This window comes from Opisthocomus hoazin, chromosome 23 (genome assembly GCF_030867145.1).
Source record: "Opisthocomus hoazin isolate bOpiHoa1 chromosome 23, bOpiHoa1.hap1, whole genome shotgun sequence".
NCBI classification, from domain to species: Eukaryota; Metazoa; Chordata; class Aves; order Opisthocomiformes; family Opisthocomidae; genus Opisthocomus; species Opisthocomus hoazin.
The window spans coordinates 10,299,620-10,321,445 of NC_134436.1; the positions used below are offsets into that span (position 1 = coordinate 10,299,620).

At 48.7% G+C, this 21,826-nt stretch overlaps 2 protein-coding genes across 4 annotated transcripts; both read right to left on the reverse strand.

Annotated features, from left to right (window-relative positions):
* Nucleotides 1-1,140: 1,140 nt before the first annotated feature.
* MAT2B (methionine adenosyltransferase 2 non-catalytic beta subunit) lies at nucleotides 1,141-11,226 on the reverse strand. The gene is made up of 7 exons (XM_075442049.1): nucleotides 11,070-11,226; nucleotides 9,169-9,363; nucleotides 8,136-8,250; nucleotides 7,676-7,828; nucleotides 4,690-4,883; nucleotides 3,606-3,719; nucleotides 1,141-2,585 (listed from the first exon to the last, which is right to left on the reverse strand). The coding sequence occupies exons 1-7, from the start codon at nucleotides 11,130-11,132 to the stop codon at nucleotides 2,415-2,417; spliced, it is 1,005 nt and encodes a 334-aa protein (XP_075298164.1). The 5' UTR covers nucleotides 11,133-11,226; the 3' UTR covers nucleotides 1,141-2,414.
* A 1,367-nt stretch (nucleotides 11,227-12,593) lies between these two features.
* Nucleotides 12,594-21,733, reverse strand: LOC142364021 (hyaluronan mediated motility receptor-like). 3 transcript variants are annotated; one of them, XM_075442181.1, is made up of 14 exons: nucleotides 21,642-21,733; nucleotides 20,657-20,755; nucleotides 20,003-20,079; nucleotides 19,095-19,178; nucleotides 18,133-18,321; nucleotides 17,733-17,819; nucleotides 17,105-17,205; nucleotides 16,602-16,676; nucleotides 16,153-16,331; nucleotides 14,621-14,769; nucleotides 14,103-14,311; nucleotides 13,585-13,701; nucleotides 13,020-13,194; nucleotides 12,594-12,843 (listed from the first exon to the last, which is right to left on the reverse strand). In XM_075442181.1, the coding sequence occupies exons 1-14, from the start codon at nucleotides 21,685-21,687 to the stop codon at nucleotides 12,808-12,810; spliced, it is 1,623 nt and encodes a 540-aa protein (XP_075298296.1). In that variant the 5' UTR covers nucleotides 21,688-21,733; the 3' UTR covers nucleotides 12,594-12,807. The 3 variants fall into 3 exon arrangements, with proteins under 3 accessions (XP_075298296.1, XP_075298295.1, XP_075298293.1); XM_075442180.1 differs by having other exon boundaries at nucleotides 12,594-13,194; nucleotides 19,095-19,175; XM_075442178.1 differs by having other exon boundaries at nucleotides 12,594-13,194.
* Between the last annotated feature and the right edge of the window lie 93 nt (nucleotides 21,734-21,826).

The window sequence follows — 21,826 nt, forward strand, 5'->3', positions numbered from 1 at the left end:
AAAATTCCAAGTCTCTCCTCCCAGTAAAACGCCCAACTCATCCCCATGAGGTGCTTTACGTGTGTGTGGGAAATCTTTTTTCCTTCCTGGTCAGACTGCTCCGTTTATAGTAACAGAGGCAGTGCCAATTAACTTATACCAGTTGAAGGGAAGGGATGGTGAGAGCACTTTTCTGTAGGTGGAAGGGACAGTTTTGCATCACCTTGAAAAAAAAAGCAGCCCATTTCATTAAAAAAAAAATAAAAATATATATATAGAATTGGGTACTGCCCTAGTCAGTATTGTAACATCCACTTTTTGTGTGGATCTAGCAATAAGCAATTTGAGAACAGTTTAACAAACATCAGCAATAAATCCAGAATGGCATATACCGCCTTCCAAATCTTAACCTATTTTCCCACATTTTTAAAATGGAAATGAAATAAAAAGACAACCACTTAGAGAATTATTTAGCGACCTGGTTTTAATAAAGTACTGTCACTTCTGACTATGTATGCCAAGGAAAAAACAAACAAAACCCCAAACAAAACCACACAATGGATTAGCAAGTCTATTGTCAACCTCAATGTTCCTTAAAATTTTTCTTCTTGTGGCTTTTATTATTCTCATCCCCAACTTCTCATATCAGTTTTAAATTTACTGTGACTTTTTAAAAAATACGGGTTTAAATTTAGTAAAAACTTAGCTGCCTATAAGTGGAGGGGACATACTCAGAATCTTCCTGATCAAGCACTGAGGAACAGGACGTTTCAGACTCGTATTTTCAAAACATTCTGTACCTGTTTTTTGTGCATTTATCACATCCCCAAGGCAGCGGCACCTTGACAGAGAATCTAACTCTGGAAATAGTTCACTGAATTAAGGAGAGGCAAGGTGGGAATCACTAAAAGGGCACACAGATTTCAAGAAGAATTGCAAATACTTACGATTCAGATAAACAAATCGTGATGGTAAAGAAACAACCAACAACTGTTTCTCATGCTGGCAATATATATTTATTGTCATTTTGGAGATAGGTTACCATGTGTATATCAAGACTTCAGACTAAAAACAAATGGGGATTATGAACTCTTACCATATGCCAGTTGGAAATTAAATGACTGAAAGTAAAGCCGACCTCTAGATCTTCAGTTGGTCTGGTTTTGTGGTGTCCCCCCCCCCCTTCTTTTCATTAAAGCTGAACATCTTCCCCTTCATTTCAACCTCAGAAAAATAAATGATTATCCAAATGCAGCTCTTCCTAGTTTTACTAATGCTCTGCAGGCAATCTTGGAACATTTATATTGTTGATTCTGTAACTTCAGAAGGAAGCTAACCTTTACAAACCCGTGTTCTTCCTCCACTTTACCTGGCTACTGACTCCAACTTTAAGGACTAGACTACAGCAGATTAAAGATTTGATTATATTTAGACTATTGCGGTTACATTATTATGGCAAACCTTCAACATACGCGCTTTACTCTTCCAGAACAAGCTACACCAGTGCAAGATCCAAAAGTCTGTGCAAAAGAAGCCACAGTGTTACAAATCCTTGAAATAGTTTTCCTCTCACTAACAAACATATTCCGCCCACTAATTTCACCAATCCCAAATACCACCCAAAAGAAAGAGAAAGGTGAAGATATTGCATGCTTTTATACAAAAAACAAACAATCCCCTGCTCAGAAAAAAGCCAACCCTCCAACTCCATTCCCCCTAGCCAAAACACCCCCAGGTCAGACCTGTTTGTTCCCCACCCTCCCAACCCTCTTCTAGCTTTGATGTGTCACCATTAAAACAAATGCATACAACTTGCTGTACAAATATGAAGATGCAAGCATTTAAGTTACAGAACATTCTGAAAATATTTCAAGCATAAAAAGTACACTTGATAATTGCAAAAATAAAGTTTCACTTTTTTTAAAAAACATTTTGATCAGAGCTCAAGCAAAACAAACGTAATGTTTCTTACTTCAGTTTAACTTCATAAGAACACCACCTCCAGAAGTTAAAACCAAAAAACTCAGATTCTTGGTGACAAAGTAACTGACCATGTCTTTTCATGAAGAGAAATGGTATATACAACAATGGCACGGACCTTAAGCATCAACAACATATTTCAGCCAAAAGTAAGTCTACAAGTGATCTGAGTCATTCTTAGCATCAAATGGTACGGATTGCTAAGAACCATGATCCACCAGGAACAGACGTTAAGTTAGACTGGTACGAATGGACGGAAAGATCCATGACATCAAACAGGCTCAGTTTTTGTCACTGAACTTTTTTTAGGCTAACAATTTCACTAGTGCAAGACCATATGTTTACCTGATTAAATGAAAACTCATAAATGTCACAATTTAAGAACACTCATACAAAACTATTCTTTTCTTTTAAAAAAGTGCCACATACCATACTTTTACTAAAAAAGTTACAAACTAATGGAAGACTGTCTGCCTCCATCTCTTGTCAATGAGGAAAGGCCAAAGTGATTCTCTGATCCCAGCTCGGAAGGGCGTTCTCTGGCCTATCCCCAGCATCTCCAACTTGGAGCAGTCTAGCCGAGCATTCCTTGGACGAAGAGCACCCACAACTGGACAATCAGTGATCTAAAAAATAAACAGAAAAAAACCCAACACACCAACAAGTAATCAGAAATTACAGAAAAACACTTATTCTTGTATATGCTTATTTAGAAGTTTTCCTTCATAGCTTTCTCTATGGGTACATTCCCCACCTCCGTCCCAGCTATTTCGTGGCAGTTTTTTGGTTTGGGGTTGGTTTTTGTTTGTTTGTTTCACGGTAAACTTCATTTCAACATAAGGGATGTCAGGCAGAGTAACATGAAGTGTCTTAAATTTTTACTGCTCACCATTTATGCTCTTCTACATTTTATTCCTATTTTCACCCTGCGACCATAATCACAAGGTACAAAATGCTCTAAAATGTCGACGGAACCTTGTCTTGAAGCGACATAGCTTTGGGCAGAAAAAATTCAGACTAACTTGTTGTTCTCTGTTCTTTTTCTCTGCATCTACCAGACCACATTTCAGTTCCAGCCTTCACTAATTCAGAATCCTTGGGATTTCTTTTGGATATAAATAAAATCTTATTTACATATGTTACATTCTCACAACATTATCAGTATGTCTTTAAGAGCAGTCTTACTCTTAAGTGTCAATAAAACTGCAGGACATGTGTTTTAAGCAAAGCAAAAGTGATATGAAGTTCTTAAGTGCATGTATTCAGAAATGAATCTGGACACTGAACAGTTCTTACAGATTCCTACCTTCAAGTTAACGTCTTTCGATCCATAAGCTTTTTTAAGGACAAAAATACAACAAAAAATATGGATATGCTCGTGACTAAGGGGAACCGTTCTGCAAAGATACCATTACGCTACAAAAAACTGGTTACCGACTGACTGGGTAATTGTCTTAACTCAGCAGGTCAACGCAGCTGCTGTTTTCCCGAGCTAGACACCAGACAGTGTCCTCCTCTGCTGTGCCAGACGCACGCACGCAGATCGTCCTGAAGAGGAAGCTTACTCGTAAAGCTAGCGTGAGACCCACTACTGTGAATGACAGAGCACTTCCATCTCTCTACAGGTCAAACACCACATGACTTACTGGTCTCAAATGGCTGCTGGGAAGGTTGAAAGCATCTGCAATCGCACATGCCATTTCATACTTAGTCATCTGCTCATTGCCAGACCAGTGAAATATTCCTTTTATTGATGGATCCTACGGAAGAAACAGGAAGCACAAGTGAAGAAAAGCAGCTAGCTACCCCTGTGACGAATTCCTGTGCAAGAATTGTGCAGAGTGGTCTTCCAGCAAGATCCTCATCTGAAGGCACCTCACTGACATTCTGGAAAGGCCTCACGCATTTCCAGAGAACACCTGACTAGGGTTTGAGACTGAAAACCGGTGTTACGTGAGTCTGACCTGACTTTTCACGAACAGCTTATATTCTGTAGAATTAACAGCAGGCAAAGGAGCGAGCCAACCAACCACCCAAGGTCAAACAGCTGCGGAGGGGGAACTCGGCTGTTCTACACTATTCACTTACTCGAAAACAAATGCAGAAGGCACCACACCCATTCTGAATGTTCAACTGCAAACCATGTACAAGTCCCACCAAACAAACTGATTGTACCACGTCCACCGTATGTGCATGGGCCACTTTTTTCAAAGCTCTATGTATGAAAAATACAGGTGGCTGGTTGGTTTGTGACCTTGCAAAGGTGGTAACCTGCGGGTGCTGTGGTGAATAAACCCAATCAAGTATGTAAGTCCAGTGGCTTTTCTTTGCCACTTCTGTATTCTTAGTACAATAAACAAGGGCATCTCTGAGAACTACATTCAACCACCATGGGGTTTTTTTTAGTCCAAACCAGCAATTTGTAAAAGGCGTATCAGAATAAGTTAGGTCTTTTCATTTCTGTCCTGTATCCTACAAGACACATGACAGTTTTCAGAAGGATCTGTCCCATCACTTTGCTCACTTCTGTTTCAACTATCAGAATATCCACGCACTGTCATGTAAAGATACTGTAGCATCACGGCTTGCTTTTCTCTCCTCTCCTCCCTCCCCATGTTCCAGGAATGCCAAGAACAAGGCAGGTTATGTGCGCTTCTCAGCTGTTCAGAAACAAAGCCAGGAACTCCAACTGGTTTTACCTTGCAGAGGCTTGTTTCTTTAAGCTCTTACCAGCATTCTCTTCTCTGCTAGCTGTCTGCAGACAGTTGCTACATCCTTGACGTTCGTAGGAAATCTTTGTTGCCAGTGGTCCATGTTGGCAGATTTGTTACTGAACTGCACTTTATCAAACATAACAGTCACAGCACTTTCCTCCAGTCTTTCTACCTCTCCATACAAGACAGGAATCCTAAGTATCGCAGCATCTAGAAGAAATAATATTTTAACAAGTATTAACGTCGTTATGAATAGGTATGAATGCTGTAGCATAACCTGAAAAGTGTTTTGGAAGTGTTAAGAAATATGCTGGTGATATTAAGCATCTACAAATCACAAAGAAAGTGCCATTAATATATGTTTGCCCTCAGAATATCATTTTAATTTATATCAATTAAGCCAGTTTATAAACACTAAGTTCATATAAATTTATTTTAATTTATGCCATTGATTTCTATAAGGTTAACAAGCTTTCATTAACACTGCAAGAGTAAAAAAAGGAGGCCTGTTTGGATTAGAACAAAAATTGAAAAATTAAAAACCCAATTGCACTGTGCAGTTACTCCAGCACTCCCCATCCTCCCTGGGTGAGGGCAAGAACAAAAATTCCACTAATCACTGTATTCAGGCAGCAATTACAGAGATTTTTCGCCCAGCACGCGGAAGCCTCCTGCATAAAGGAAAGTATTATTTACCAGACAAAAGACAGGAAACAAGAAGCTTGACAAATAAAGAATAGGCTCACAGAATGCAGTAGTGAACAATGTTAGATTTCAAGATTGTGATTTGAGAAATTAAACCAACAGCAAACAAGTGGAAAGAGAAGGACATTTTATGATGGAATACCTCACACTAGTCTATCTCAGTCATGAAGACTCAAAAGGCCTCTTCGAGGGGAAATCCAAGAAGGCTACGACAAATTCATTAAAAGTAATACAGATGTTTTTACTTCAAGAAAAAAAAAATAAAATCAGTCCTGAAATTAGAAGTGGAAGTCACCAAATCACTGCAATTCTTAAAGATTTGTAGGCAAATGCTATCGCTATTAGAAAGACCAAAAGGAAAAGCTAACACACAAGTTATTCTCACAGAAAAATAAACTGAAAGAAGTACCTACACAAGAAGAACAAATACAGTAAAACACCCAACACGACACTGATTTCCTGCTGCTCTAAAAACAGTTATTTGGTCACCCGGCAAACGCATTATTCCTCTCTTTAAGCACTGCTTGAAATCTCACTTGTTTAATATCTTGAGAAGTATGTTATTTGAGAAAAAGGCTGCCTGCCTGTTGTTCTCAGAGAGCTGTCTGAGACTCGGGGAGCACCACCTTCACTGCCAGGCGTTCTGAAGACCTACTGAAACCTTTTCCTTTTACAAGCACGAGTACTAAAGATAACTTGTATCCTCTCCTAACCAAAGTAAAATATATATTTTTTAAAAAATACACAAAACCCAAATTATTAGCGGAGATTCTTGCATTATACAACAGAAATGGACAGGGAAGTTCTTCATGCAACTACAGACATCTGATAGACTGAGTTCCACCTGCACAGGACTAGCACATGAGTGGCTGAAAGACTAACACACGTAAAATATCCACATTTGTATGACACAATAGAATCGGCATTTGCAAGCATCTTACTCGGCACCGTCTCAAAATTCCTTCTGCTATTAATACCACTGCTGGAACTCACCACTGCCTGACAGACCGTGCTCAGAAAGGGTAGGAAACAAAACCGAGGTGCCGACCCGGGGAGGGATCTGGTAAGACACCCACACCTACTCGAATTCGGTGCAGCCTTATCATCGTTACCAACCCCGAGGAGGGAGCAAACAGCACCACAGTCAGATTCAGGGGTGATACTTAAGTAAGAGGCGGAGTGAATAACTTTTTATTGAAATTGATTTTTACTTAAATAAGACTTTTCCTATCAAACTCTTTTTTAGAAAGTCTATTTCTTACTAGTAATGACCAACCTATATTAAGGCCTACTGATTTTAAACATAGTATACATCAGCTTACTGAAAGACCATTGCACTAATTTACCAGTTGTTTAATTCTCCGGTTGAGCAGAGCAGCATCACAGTGCGAGTCTCATAGTGACATCTCAGAAGCCTCTTCTGCAAGTGCACTGAGATTATTTTCTTCAGACTCTTTGACCAAACGGAAGTGCTTCTTTCCTTACAGTCTGTGAATGGAAACTGGCAGCGCACTAACTAGAAACAACCACACCTCTCTTGTGTACACAAAATAAGCTGTAAATGCAAGGGAGCATGTTCAGCCCCGAGCTTTTTTCCCTTTATTAAGCAGAATTTTTTAAGCTATGTTTGCTTATTTTGAATACCAATTTTCATGAAGATTTAGATAAATAAAATAGTTGCTTAAAACCAGAACCACATTACTAACCCTTCAGCAAGCGCTCCGAGCAGGGATCTGATGTGTTTGGTGAGTGCGGCGGGTAAAAATAAAATGGATGGCCTGATGGCTTATGTCATGAGAGCAAAACAGGAGATCAGCAAGGAACCCAAGAGAGTAACAACAAAAGCCTGTGCTGATTTTATCTGCATTATTATTAAATCACAAGTCTGTTTCTCCCTTTAAGTAAACATACATTGAGAGCAATTGCAATGCACCCCCCTAAATAACAGCAGCTATATATTACGCGTGGTAAAGCTTGTGCCATTACAGTGTACTGATGGTGTTTTTTATCTTTCCTTAGGAACAGTTGATTCACAGCAGAGAGAGGCTTGTGAACATCCATCAGCAGAGACCAGTAACCCAAATGAAGATCGGAACAAGTAAGAAATAAAGCTTTAGTCAACCTGTAAGCAATAGGAATCATCTATGAGCAAGGAGACTGACTCCTAATCACATTCTTTTCTAAGTCTCGTTCCCATGGTTTTGCCACTTTACCACTGACTCACGAGTCTATTAAGCTAATATATAACTAAGTAAAAATAGAAAGCCTCTATTAAAAATGTGTGAGTGTATTCTTACCTTCATTATTATCCAGGACTGCCTTTTCACCCTCCAGTTTGGTTTTACCATATAAGTTCAGGGGATTTGGTACATCCGTCTCTTTGTAAGGAGGGCTTGTTCCATCAAACACGTAGTCTGTACTAATGTAGATGAGAAATGCTCCAACTCCAGCTAGGAGGAAAATGTTTATACACGGTGTATTTTAACTCATGCCTTGTTTGAAAACCCAACAAGCCTTTAAACAAATCTCCCAAAGACCTCATCTTCCAGCCCCATTCATTCCCGCTGCTTTGCCTGTTTGCTGATCCTTCACACAGACACGCATGCTGCCCTCACAGAAAATGGATTGATTGCACGCTGATCGCGGAAACGACCGCACTTTGAGTAACTTACTCGCCTTTATGTTCCTGGATAAATAAACGCAGTATTTTAACAAGGAACCACATCCATTGGTTTGGACCATCCGTGGTCTCCTTACCTGCCTCTTTCGCTAAGTTGCCCGACGCAGCCACATTGAGCTGAGAAGCAGCATCTGGTTGACTTTCGACAACGTCTGGCCTTCTCTCAGCAGCACAGTGCACTATAACATGAGGCTGGAAATTAAAGACTGATTTTAAACAACAAACATTGCCAGGGGATTGCAGCTGCACCCTAACTCTAGTGATGAACTCCCTCAGGCAAAACAGCATTTTTCTAAGCTGTGAGATGTAATAAAAGTAGCAGTACTGTTTTTAACTGTGGCGTTCTGAGGAGCAAGCTTTCCTTCGGAAGTCAAATAGAACCACGCTGCTTCAAGATTTCATATTAGAACACCCCAAAAATGTATCATTAATTTTGCAATTATGATCTTCAGTAGCTTTGATTTTACAGCAAGAGCGAAATTGTTGGGTTTTTTTCAACTTGGTAAAATAATATGAAATCTAATACTAAGATAATATTATCTCTCTCACACACACATAACGGTACTTCAAAAAAGAAATCAGCCAGACTTTAGACAAGCCACTTAGACATGGCTTGTTTGACATATGCAGACTACTGACAAGATATTTAAAGCCATTTGAGAGAACGGCACCCTGTATTTCAGGTTTTATAAGTTCCTCTTGCAAACCAGATCGAAAAACCAGCGACCTTCGCACTGCACCGCCTGCTCGACACGCAGTTACTGCTGTTGCATTTGAGTATTCTTCAACTTTGAAAGAACCGCTTTGTACCGCTACGTCAGTAACTCCCAGTTATCTTTTTCTTTCAGCCATCAATGCAAGCGTGCCGACGCGTACGTCTGTTGCCTGCCGTCCATCGGAGGCGATGGCAGCACCGCTCAGCACTGCCCGTGTCTGCAGAGCAAGCCCACCCGCCGGCTGCCCAGGAGAGGCAGCCACGCCGTCTCTCAGAGCTCTGCCAAAGCCTTCGCCCACTGAAGCCACACGAACGCAGCATCGGAACAGCACTGTCCGCTGACTGCCAGCCGCATCAAGTACCCTCCCCGTCCACTGCCGGTTCCAGAAGCTTACCTGGAAATCGTGGATGATGTTGTGAACAGCAACGGAGTCCAGCAGGTTGACCTGCTCGAACCTGGGCTGAGCTCGCCTGTACCCGCAGCCAACCGCGTTCCAGTTGTTTTCATTGAACTCTTTAAACACAGCTCTGCCCAGCAGTCCCGTCGCGCCAGTAACCAAAACTCGCCTACTGGGAATATCAACGTCTTCCTAAGGAAAAGAGAACAGGAAAAGTTTTCTTTCTACTGTTATTACTGTTTTTTCTTTAAAAGCATGCAAGGCTACAGTCTGTGCTATGGTATGAAATAGAGTTTCCTTGCCTCACGAGTGCTGCGGAGCGCCTCACGGAACACAAACATCCGGGGGCACCGACACGGTACCACATCAAGTACTTGCACATATTTTTTAAGATAATGAAAACACAATTAAATGGGAAACTCACTTACTTCCACAACAAGAGGGGAAAACAAAACAAACCGCTAATAAAGACAAAATTATAAGTTCATTCAAAATCTCGTAACTTTGTGCAATTTGAAACGAGGGAAATAACTTCTTTTGGAAATGAACCCAAAATACTGAAGGTTTAGGATCCACATCCTGCAACAAATAATTCTGGACAGACTGTGCCTGTTGGAGGCTTAACCTCTCAATCTATAGAACATACTAAAGCTCTCGTTCAGCCACCACACGTTCCGGTACCAGAGACAGCTGCGTACGGCAGTTCCCACAGAGTTCACAGATCCTGGAATGGGGGGGGCCAGAGGAGCGCCGAGCTCTCCTGCTCCCACCACTGCCGTTCGCAGACCCGCAGCAGTTACCGCCTCGCGGCCGCGCAGCTGAACGCTCGCATGCGAACAGCGCGTGTGCCTCAGCGCAGCATCCAGACTTAATTCAGCTGCTGTTAATTGGTTTGTCTCGCAGGGAACTGAGCACGCTCCCCTGGGAGGAGGCGGCACAACCCCGGACCTGCTGTTGGGCTGGACAGAAACCACCGCGGCGCGGCAGCTTCTTTTCACTTCTGTCAGTTTCCGTACTTTTGCTTACATATGGCTGGATATTAACAATGCGCTGCTCTCCCGAGGAGCCAGAAAGCACGCTCAGAACGCGCGGCAGTTTTACAGACGGTTACTGTGGGTGAACGACAGAAGACACCCCACCATGTAACTGCCTTCGCTGCAAAGTTTCCCCAGCGCGCAGGCAGGCGTCTGCCGAGGTCAGGCTGAAGACCTCCGCACCCGCCGCGGTCAGACACAGCGGCGCAGGAGGCTCTCGGGGCAGCGCGTCTGCACCCGCTCCAACGACGCGGCCGTCACCGAGGGCTCCGCGGGACGCCCCGCGCCCACCGAGGACTCGCGCGGTGAGAAGGGGCTGGACCCAGCCGTCCCGGCCGAGCGCGCGAGCAGCAGCACCGCGGGGCTGAAGCCTGGCGCCTGCGGGGTGCGAGGGGTCGGCGGGGCGCGAGGTCACCTGGCAGCCGCCGCCACCAACGCGCGACGCCGGGCTGCGACCCGCGAAGGCGGGACGCGGCGACGCGCTGCCCGGCGGGGCGTCTCACGACACGAACGGAACCCGCCGCTGTCGCGACGAACGCGGAGACAGCGGCGTCACGGAGCGCCCGCGAACGGCTGACGCGGCCCGCAGCGTGACGTCACGACCCTAGCGTCACGGCGGGGCGCGCAAGGCGAGCGGCAGCTCTGCGCGCGACTCTGACGTCACGCACAGAGACCAAAGGCAGGCGGCGAAGCGCGAGGGTCCCCCGGCGCCGCGGGCGCGGTGACGTCGGCAGCAGGCGGTGACGTCGGCGGCAGGCCGTGACGTGCCGCGCCGCGGGGGACGGAGGGAGGCGGCCCCGCTCCCCTCCCCGGGGCCCTGCGCACCCGGAGCGGGCCGGCCCACCGCGGGCCCCCGCCGCTCACCTCCACCAGCTCGCAGCGGCCCGGCACGAAGCGGATCTTGAGCTCCTTCTCCCGGCCCACCATGGCGACGCCGCGCCCGGGCCTGGGCCTTCTCCTGCTCCGCCGGGCTCGCCTGGCTCTGCGGGAGGGCGGGCGCGCCGCGGGCACGGCGCGCCCTTACTGGGCCGCGGGGACGCAGGCGCCTGGCGCCGCCGCGCGCTGATTGGCTGAGGAGCGCCAAGGCGGCGGGGCCGGAGCAGGGGTTTAAAGGGGCGGCGGCCGCAGCGCCCTGGTGCAAAGGCCGGGCGGGGGCTGACGGTTGCGAGGCCCTGGGGTTGCGGGAGCCCGGCCGCCGTCCGGGAGTTTCCGTCAGCCCCGGGGCGGGAAGGAGAACCCGAGCAGCGGCGCGGCCCGGCCCGGCTGGCGTGCCGAGACCTGCGAGCGGCCGTCGGCCTGCGGGGAAACACTAAATGCAGCAGCATTCTAGCTCACCTTTTCAGTTTTATTGTCGTTGCGTTCCCACCGTGAAACTCTGCAACTTCACGGAAAAGAGAAACGAAACTTCTGCAGCCGACACTGCAGTCGTTGGGGATGGTGCGCTGCTGGTGACTAAATGCACAGCTCATTAAACCAGTGTCTGCGGCTCGCAGAGACTAATGAGTAATTAGGCCTTTCCCCACACCTTCCCCTCTCCACAACTGCAGTCGAAGCACAGCAGCAGGCGGTTGGTGCCCCGTTCCCAGCAGCGATTGGACCTGGCCTCAAACCACCGCGGGAATTGCCAGCCGAGGGAGTGGGGGCCGCTGAGCTGTGCACCCGTCCCTTTGTCTGCCTCTGCCTGCAGAGCGCACACAGCCACGAGAAGCAACAGCCCTGCTGAACGCTGAGACCGCAACGTGAACCCTGCTCAGGCTGGGAACGAGCGGCACCACCTTCTCACCACGTTAGGGGAGCTGCTGAACTGAGCACCAAGGATGGCTCAGCGCCCAGACCTGCAGCCGCCCCGCGCCCTGGGGCTCCGGCAGCTCGGGTACCCCAGCCCAGAACCGCACAGCCCCGGGGCAGCCCAGACCCGGCCCTCTCTTTGAGGGGACTCCACCCACGGGTTCGCCCTCTCCTGTCCCAGGCGGTGTCAGCTCTCTGCCAGCTCACGCAGTCAGTGCCCGCAGCCAGAGCCCCGGCCCGCGGAGCTCTGCGCGCCGGCCCTCGGCAGCACCCCCGCGCAGGAGGGCAGCGGGCACCGGCACCAGAGCGCGGCCTTCCACCCTTCCCTGCAGGCCCAGGATCTCCTGCTGTGCCCGGGGAAACCCAGAGGAGCCGAGAGGCCAAGGGCGCTGCAGGCTGGGTGCGCGGCCCCTTCAGCTGCAGCAGCTCCTGTGAGCCCAGAGAGGTGGCCGGCGCCGAGGCCAGACGGACAGCGGGCTTGGGGACAAGAGTTCAGGCTGGGACAGAGAACTGCAGGGCAACTACACCGCGGCCTTGGGTCTGATCCCTGCTCTGTGAAGGAAACAGACAAATTGTTTCATTTAAAACTTTTATTGCGCTCAAACATCCTCAATGAAACAGCAAATTTAACATAAAGCTGTAAATACAAGATAGATGCAAAAAAAAAAAAAATCTCTCAGGAAATGGTGAATAAGGACAACAAATGAAATCTCGTCTCTGAGCTTCAGCTGCTCTTCTGAAAACAAACTGTGCAGATTCAGCACACAAAAATAAGTGAAACCGTGAAGTTTTTTTGGATTTATGGTATTTGTCTTCACAGCCTGAGGGGAGTAAATTTTTTTCTGATCACCTGCAATGGAAAAATGGGACTAAGTTTGGGTTTTTCACCGTGGCTCCCCCCACAGCGAGTCAGGAATCGTCTGTCTGCTGGGGAAGGCAGGCACTGGACTCCAGAGAGGGGGAAGCCAGGATTTCAGCCCCGGGAACGCGCTGTGGAACGAGGCTCCCGGCGAGACCCGCACCCACCCTCGCTTGCGCCAGCTCTGCTTCTCCGGGCGCTCGCCACCTTCCCCCGCCGCCTGCATCGGCGGGGCATCCGCACCTCAACCCCTGCGGCAGCGCGGGGCCCGGGCAGGCAGCAGCTACGGGAGCAGGGCTGGAGCCCCAGGCCGAGTCCCTTCTCCTCAACACCCGCTGGAAGCTGCAGGAAAATAATCGGGGTTCAGGGCAAGTTTTGCACCTAAACAAGCAGTCTTTTGGCAAGAGATCTTAGTGCAAAGAGAACATCAGCACTGGTTACAGCCCTCACTGAGGTCCAAGAGCACTGGAGCATTCTGTCAGGTCAGACTTTGGCAGGAGAAACATTCCGTTTCCTGGGCTAGGCACCGAGTACGTCATTACGCTCCACCAGCACTCCAAAGGAATACATCAATTTCTTAATGCCATCAAACCTTCCATCACAAAGCTCTCTTCTCTAATACTGCCCCAACGCTCGTACACAGAGTTCAGTACCAGGGCACACGAATAAACAGCATATTGTCCTGTCATCTTAGAGAGAAGCCTGTCCCAGCTCCTAACGAAACTTAAATACCGTTCAAACGCAGCAGCAGTCTCCCCGCGCTCACGCAACGCGTTGCTGTGCTCTTCCTGGAGCTGCAGAACAGCGCTGCCGGGCCTTGCATGGAGTTGCTCCAACTCGGCATTCTTCCTGCAAGAAAAATTCAGCATGCAGTAAACTTTCAATACGTGAAAAGAAGCAGCAACTTGCTTGAAAGTCCTTCCCAGTCGTTGCCCCCTCCAGGGCAGAAGCATCCAACGCGACACGCACGGCGCTTACCCCTCACCGCACCACCCTATTCCTACAGCACTGGCACGGCGAGCAAGTCTCAGCACGCTGCTTCAACAGTTTGAAGTTAAGACAAAATAAAACTGGCTCCAGTCACTCAGCTGGATGAGGTCTAATCACTACCAATAATCAACACCCAGCAAGAAATCAATAGAGCTCTGCTCAGGTGTCAAACGCAAGTTAGGCTCAGAGGCTTTGCTTATGCTACTGATTTAACGTTTCTCCTTTCCAAGCTGTAGAATCAGAAAGTTTCTTTCACAAACCCTTTCAACTCCGCTTCCGTCGGCGCAAGCTCAACATCTCGCACTTTGATTTCTGGTTCCAGCTGCTTCACCGGCTTTTCAGCTCTTTTCCGTTTCGCATGTAATTTATTCAGCTCCTTCCTTGTGCCATTCAGCTCCTCAAGACGTCTCTCACTTGTTACCTCCGGCTGAAACTCTCGTAGCTTCTGGTGCGCTGCTGCAGACGCCTCCTGTGTGCCAGAGTATGGCAGAGTTTAAAGACACCGTTACTTCTCGAGATACTAAACACCAACTTGCAGCGTTCAAAGCACAAGAATAAGGTCAAGCCTAGAGGAAGAACCAAAATACCCCACCACACCAGCTAGGATTCTTCGAGCTCTCGACCACACACGGTTTCTGCTGGCCAGCACCCACTCGTACGTTCCACAGATCAGACCATGATTGACACAGCCATCTCACGTGTAACCAAAGTCAGAACCTTTAGCGCCAGGCACTGGGATGGGAGTCTATCTGCAGACTAATGGATAGTCTGTATTTACCTTCTCTTGCTGCAGCTGAGAGACTGTCTCCTCATGTTTCTGCAGCAGTTTTTTGCGTTCTCGTTCTTCTAACCTGATTCTTTTTTTCAGGTCTTCTATGTGAGCATTCATACTCAGGAATTTTCCTCTGCTCTCAGATAACTCCTTCTCTGCATAGAGGAATCGTCAATATAACACAAACTCCCTTCTCTGTCCTCCAGCCGGGCCAGGGAGGGGATTCTGCCCCTCTGCCCCGCTCTGCTGAGAGCCCCCCGGGAGTCCTGCGTCCAGCTCCGGAGCCCTCAGCACAGGACAGAGCTGGAGCTGTGGGAGCAGGGCCAGAGGAGGCCCCAGCAACGATCCGAGGGCTGGAACCCCCCTGCTGAGAGGAAAGGCTGGGAGAGCTGGGGCTGCTCAGGCTGGGGAAGGGAAGGGTCTGGGGAGACCTCAGAGCAGCCTGGCAGTGCTTAGAGGGCGCCCGTAGGAAAGATGGGGACAGGCTTTTTAGCCGGGCCTGCTGCGACAGGACAGGGGGCAATGGCTTTCAACTCAAAGAGGGCAGATTTAGACTGGATAGAAGGAAGAATTTTTTACAGTGAGGGTGGTGAGGCCCTGGCCCAGGTTGCCCAGAGAGGTGGTCGATGCCCCATCCCTGGGAACATTCAGGGCCAGGCTGGACGGGGCTCCGAGCACCCTGACCCAGTTGGAGATGTCCCTGCTCACTGCAGGGCACTGGACTAGATGACCTGGGAAGGTCCCTTCCAACCCAAACTATTCTATGGTCTGTTCTTCATAGTACTTCCATTCCAGCTTTACAGTTAGTTAGGCAAAGGGGAGAGAAAGAAAAAAAAACAAACCACAAAACACCACAACCAAACCAACCCACATCTTTAACCCAGCTGGAAACTCCTCCAAACTGGCTGAAAGTCACCACTTCCAAAATAATGTGAACAGCGGGAATCTTTGGGCCAAGCAATTCGCCTGCCTTCATCAGAAAGCAGGACGGTTGGGGAAAAACAACTCAATGACTTCCCCAAAGCTTCTTGCACGGAATGCCAGCAGGCAGAAGCCAAGCAGTGAACAGAGAACTGGGTACCAGCCTCAGGCTGCACAGTGGCTGGGTCTGGTGGAGAGGGGCCAAGAGGTGAAGAAGGAGCCCTCGACACATTCCCGATACCCCACAAACTTGCGCGCAAGCTGCTAACGGTGGGTGGGGACAATGTCGTGCTGCTTCTCCAGGAAGAGGAGGAACAAGTCGTTTGTTCGCAGCTTTCAGGCTGCAGCCATTCCCACTACGGCAACAGTTTCCATGTCTGTACTCTCTACCTTAGTAACCTTCCACCGAAACAGAAATTCAGACTTAACAGATGTCAGATTCCGGGGAGCTTCCACACTGGTGAAACACGCCTAGCCGTTTTCAGCTGGAGCTCAGAGACAGGACTTAACTTGGAACACACCCGCTGAAAACGGCATTTGACACCCAACCTGTCTGAGGTGCTTGCAGACATATTAGCTGTCCCACATATGAACAGCACACAAGGACTAACAGTTACCTTTCTCTTCTTCAAGCAGCTGACACCTTTCTTTAAGTCCTTTGATCACTTCAAAAGATTCTTCCTCTCTTTTTCTGAGGGTATCCCTCAGGACCTCGATGTCTTGGTCTTTCTTTAGCAGCGCCTCTTCCATCCGGGCAGCATCCAGTTTGTACTTCTCGACTGTGTCTGCAACAGTGCTGTAGGAGAAAATTCAGGTGTCTGTTACGACGAATTTGGTTTGTGAGCTTATTAGAGAGACATTTAGAAAGATAATTAAAAGAATATCTTACAACTCCTTTCCACTGTGTGGAAAAACATCCGATTGCTTTCCCCCTCCCCCAACCCGCTCTATTTTAATACTGTTAAACAGAATTGTTGCCAAGGTTCGACTTCAGCAGCCATCAGCCAGGCTTAGTTTTACTGCCTTTTAACTCAGCCGGTCCAAATAAAGAACGTTGTGCTCTTACCTGAGCTCTCTGATACATTGCAGGAGGTTTTCAATGTCAGACAGATGTCTAGCTTTCTCTCTCTCAGCAGCAGACCTAAAGCCAAGAATTTGTCATGACGGATGTATTTGAAAGTTCAGAGCTACCTGTCAGCTATTTGTTTGCAGGTAAGCAAGTGAAAATCAATCCTTGAGTCACGCCTCAGACGTAAGGCATACTTTTCACAATCCAGCTGGCTGGCCAACCGGTACTGGCTCCAACCAACACGGTTTGTCTGTTGGAAAAGGGCAGCTAGACCAGAGGAACAATGTTTTGTGTGTCCGTTTTACAGGAACACGGCAGTGCCTAAAACTTCATTCCACCAGATTTATTCCAGGTCACAGACACTAATAATTTCTGTTTCTTCTCAGCAGGGAGGAGGCCTGTGTTTTCCCTCAACTATGTGCTTACTCTAAGGTGCAAGCACATAAGCCCAGCTAGACGACATCACGTCACCTAAGCCCATTCCCTTCCTCTCTACTTACAGTTTTTCTTCCAGCTGTGCTGCTTTTCCTTTCGAATGCTCTAGATTCCTTTGCACTTCCTGCAGCTTCGCTTCCATGTCTTCCTGCTTTGCAAGCGCAGTCTGAAAAAAGCCCCAAAAACCAAATGTTACCACCAAAATGAGATTTGCTAAAAGACAAAATCAATCGTCTAACAGCGGGAAGCAGAAATGAATTCATAACTGCAATTTAATGGTGGCACTTGCTACTCTGCTGACCCTGATTCAAAGTATCCCCCTGTACAGACACCCGGTATTTGTTCAAACAGCAACAGCCACCACCACCTGAGAAACGCAAACGCGTGGAAGAGCTTTAAACGGTACTTTGACCACTGTTTGATGAAGGAATTAATGACCTGACCAACAGAGTGATATTGCAGCAGAGGTACTTCTAGGCTTCTGCACTTGAACTCAGATTTACTCTGCGCCTCAAGAGCAAAATCAAGAACCTTCGCTGTCTGCTCTTCCCTTCTGTTTTCACTCTACAGAAAGCAGAGGAAACTACCGAGCTGAGGACAGAAACAAACCACGAGCTGCAGCTCTGCTGTAAGCCCTCCCTCGTCTGTTCAACAGCTCAGAACTGCTACCCTGTGCAGCGCAAACGCTCCTACCTTTTCCTTAGCACATCTCTTGTTTCTGAGCTTCATTAGCTCCATGCATAGGCTGCTCATTTTCTTCTGCGTGCCATCTGCAGACAGCTGATCAGAGATGAACAGAAAGTCACTAAGCGTAACTCCTTCACACGCATTACTCTTCACACGCCCTTCCAAAAGCGTCTCCCCCCCAGCCACAGCACTCATCTCTACCCGTCCCCGAGAAGGACGTCAGCAGGGCCCGCTCTGTCTCTAGGCAGAGGCGCACAAGACCCCAGAGCAGACAGGCTCCAGCCCTGCGCCAAGGAGGGGGCACGGGGAATGTGAAAGCACGTGCTGATCGGCACCTCAAGCTTCCTCGTGCCCAGGGAGCTTCACAACAAAGCCTACGCAAAGACGCACGCATCTGGGAGAATACCTTTGACTTCAGCAGGCTGTTGGTCCTCGTCAGTTCCAGGAGCTGCTTCTTGAGGCCCGCAACGTTTGCCAGAAGCGACGTTTTCTCCTGAACCGCAGCACTCAGCTTTGCTTCCATCTTAGCAAAGTCCTCATCCAGAGCCTGAAGCTTTTTATCCTGCTCTCCACGCTCTCGCACTAACGCACGAATCTAAAACAAAAGATATTTGCTCTCTTTCCTAGTATTACCCTTCAGCACTAGTTTATGCCTGTGGTGTTCTTGGAGAGGCTGAGTATCCCAACTGTATTAGCTTTATTTCAGAACATGCATCTTCAGCTCTGTCATTTGCAGCAAAGGAGATGGCCCAATCGCCACAATTCTCTGTCGTTACACACCACAGGTTTGCAGTGCCAGCATTTCAGCTGCCTGATTTTACGCTGCTGAGCCAGTACAACCCGTTAAAGTTACAACAGTCTTAGCTTCAGCTTCCAACAGAAGCCAGCTCTCCTCTTTGCTGCGGAACAGAAAGACAGCGTGGGACTTGTGAGACGCACGCAGCCTGGATTTGTACACAGAAGTGTACTGATAAGGAAAAGCTAGCTGCCCGTTCAAGTTTAACATTATGTCAATCACGAAGCAAAAATCTCAGCAAACAGTTGGTAAATAAACCAGAACCTTTTTGGGGTAGAGAACATAGGACTTGGTTCTTCCCCTTCCCCCCTCCCTCTTTTTTTGGTTGTTTAAAAAAAACCTCCACTGACTGCACAGCTGTTCACAATCAGTAGGAATCAATGTAATTCTATGGACAAACCCAATGTTTTCTGCACACCATAACATTTGATAATCTCTGCCCTGCACAGAGCTGCTTGCAAACTACTCGCATGCTGTGTCACGCAAGAGAGGCCAACCTTCCCAATTTGTACGTCTGATGACACTAAGTGGGAAACATACGACAGGACTGCGCCCGCATGATGCATTCATACCTCCTTCTCCAGTCTCTTCTGTTTGTTTTTCTCTTTCATAAGGACAGGATCTTTCTGGGGCTTCAGAGTCCCATTAGCTGGCTGCTGAAAACAGATGTATTAGAAATATGTAAACTGATCTCTAGCTGCACAGCAGTTTAACACCACCGTTACATACGGCGGCGGATGCTTTCATACAGGCAGTATTACTGAAGATACACACACCCCCCAAACAAAAAGCAAACGTCTCTCTCAAACAGGGCAGACAAGCAGCAGGTTAGGATGGGTTTTACCCCTGTGCTTTCTCATAAGCATTGCTCTGAAAGGACAGCTCATGGCCATTGCCATGAGATCAGGGAAGCTCGAGACATCAGCACTCCATAAAGAACATTTTAACCTCTGAAACACAGCTTTGTTTGTAGAATTGCGTCCCACATCACCAGTACCAGTAAACTAAAGTAGGAAGCTGGGGTGATCATTTTTCAACCTAACCTACACACCTTCAAATCCACAGCCTCGCACGTTGCGCCGAGAACCTGTACACACACACTATCATCCTCTCTTTGTTTCTTTTACCATCAGGTTTCTGCCTTGCCCTGTCCACCACATGAAACCAGAAGCAGGATCTTCCGAAGCAGCAGCAGCTGCACCGGAATCACACAGGGAGCAAGAGGCAAAAAAGCCCAACAGCGTAACAGCAAAGACAACAAGCCACTCTGGAGCCCCAAGCAATCCTCACGTGATACCCAGAGACGCTGCAGTTTCCTTTCTCCTTCCTGCCTACTCAGGAACACAGGTACAACAGTGTGTTTCACAGCGTACTCGGGCAGGTTAATAGCAGTTGTCCAAAGGGGAGACAGGATTGGACTCGTCACAGTCAGGCTCAGCTGCAATTTCACAGCGCTACAGACACGACGGCAGAGTCTTACTGTTGATCCGAGAGGCACGAGTCTCCTGCCAGTCACCAGGGCAGGTGCGCTCTTCTCGCTGCTGGGATTTGTCTCGCCTGCAGATGGATGCAGAAAAGAACGGTGAAGGAAGAGGGTGGGCATGCAGACAGCGTGGGCAATGGAGCCCAACGAGACGAGGTCAATTGACTTCTTGTACAAAAGGGAGAAGGCCACCCGACTGCTAGCCTGTCCACTTGCCAAGCCAGTGCCAGCTGTTTTCTTGCTGCAGCCAGGCAGTTCCATGTCAGTCATCTGGGCACTTGACAGAGTTTAGGGAGAGGCTACCAGATGACACCCAGTTTGAGAATTCAGCTTCTGCCAGGTGTGTCGTGTCATGTGTCCGTCCCCTCCCCCCCAACCCTGCTGTCTGCTAATGAAGTAGTTAAATCATTTATTGGGTCTCTAGAGGTCCCCCTAATTAGCAGAAGTCACATAGAAGGCTACTTTTGGAAGATTCACTTAGACATGTTTTTACAGCTGCATCCCCTTGAGCTGCAAGCTGGGCAGTGAGCCCCTGCGACAGGAACCCAGTTCTGACCAAGGGCAGAGCAGGAACAGCACGTGAGCACCAACCATTGCAGCATTCAAGGATGTGACAGCACTGCTTTCTGTGCAGCTTCTAGGACTACTTACTCTTCTGCTTCCTAACCCGCCGACAGGTTTCAGAGGGCAGAGAACTTTTCAGTGCGTCTGAAGACTTGACGTCACAGGATCCTCGCAGCGGGGTACACACTAGAAGTGAGATTTTCAGAACAGCAGAGAACTATTAAGTCAAATGACAGGGTTTTCAACTTCACTGACTTGAAAACAGTAATACCTCTAAGTTAAATCCGCTTAAAAACAGAGAAGAAAAAACAGCCAACAACCGGAGCCTCAGTTCTCCTCCTCCTCCCCGCAGACAGGAAGAAAACATAAAGCACACGTGGTGGGGGAAAGGCTTGGTTTGTGACACTGCGAACAGAACTAGAAACCACGATTTACAGCCACCACACGGCAAGGCATCTTTTTAGGGACAGCGGTGCATTAACTTCCATAAAGAAACAAACCAAAGGCTGAGAGCATCTTCTTAGCTCGATGCAGCCTCCTCCAACCGAGAGCAGCTCCATTTCAGGGGAGCTCAGGGGAGGGTGGCAGAGAGGCCTTCCCTCAGCTGCAGCCACAAGCTCCCGGGCAGAAACTCGGCCAGCAGCAAACGCTCCCGCCGCGGGGCTGCCGCTGCGCCCGGCTCCGGGCGCTGCCCTCGCAGCTCTGTCTCCAGACAGCAGCAGGCGGGCAGGGCCTCGTCTGCCGCTGCTGCGTTTCCCGCGCCCACATCTACGCGCAGAGCTCAGCGCTGCCGCACCGCGCAGGCGTCTGCCCGCGCCTGCCCAGGACTCGACCTCATTCCGGGGTGTTTTTCCTCACAAGGGCTCACGCGAGAGCCCCCGGCACACAGCTCCCCTCAGGGGGGCACACGGGCGGGAGCAGCGGGACGCGCTGAGGTAACGGCCGGGCAGCTCCCCTCCCAGAGGCGACACGGGCAGAAGGAGAGGAAAGCGCCGAGGTCCTGGCCGGCCGGTCCCCCTTCCCCCTGCAGCCACCGCCAGGGGCCGGGGCTCCCTCCCCGCCGCGCCCGTACCCGAGCTCTGGTCCAAGCGCCGGAGCGGAGCCCTGCAGAACGCCATGGCGGCCGAGGGAGCACAGCGCAGCACTGCCCGCCACCGGCAACGGCCCCAACCGCCCCCACCCGCCGCGTTCCCCGGGCAGCCAATCACCTCGTCCCGCTCCAGGCGCGCTCAGCCAATCAGCGCGCCCTGCGCGGAG

Excerpts from the sequence above, each read along its gene's own strand:
- LOC142364021 (XM_075442178.1), bottom strand. The coding sequence starts at position 21,687 with ATGGCGTTCTGCAGGGCTCCGCTCCGGCGCTTGGACCAGAGCTCGG. Across the intron at positions 20,756-21,641 it reads GCGCTTGGACCAGAGCTCGG|TGTGTACCCCGCTGCGAGGA; the intron begins GTACGGGCGCGG and ends TCTCACTTCTAG. Across the intron at positions 13,195-13,584 it reads ACTGCTGCTGCGTTTGAACG|CTTCCAGCGGGTGTTGAGGA; the intron begins GTATTTAAGTTT and ends ATTTTCCTGCAG.
- MAT2B (XM_075442049.1), bottom strand. The coding sequence starts at position 11,132 with ATGGTGGGCCGGGAGAAGGAGCTCAAGATCCGCTTCGTGCCGGGCCGC. Across the intron at positions 8,251-9,168 it reads ACATCATCCACGATTTCCAG|CCTCATGTTATAGTGCACTG; the intron begins GTAAGCTTCTGG and ends TTTAATTTCCAG. Across the intron at positions 4,884-7,675 it reads AGTCCTGGATAATAATGAAG|ATGCTGCGATACTTAGGATT; the intron begins GTAAGAATACAC and ends TATTTCTTCTAG.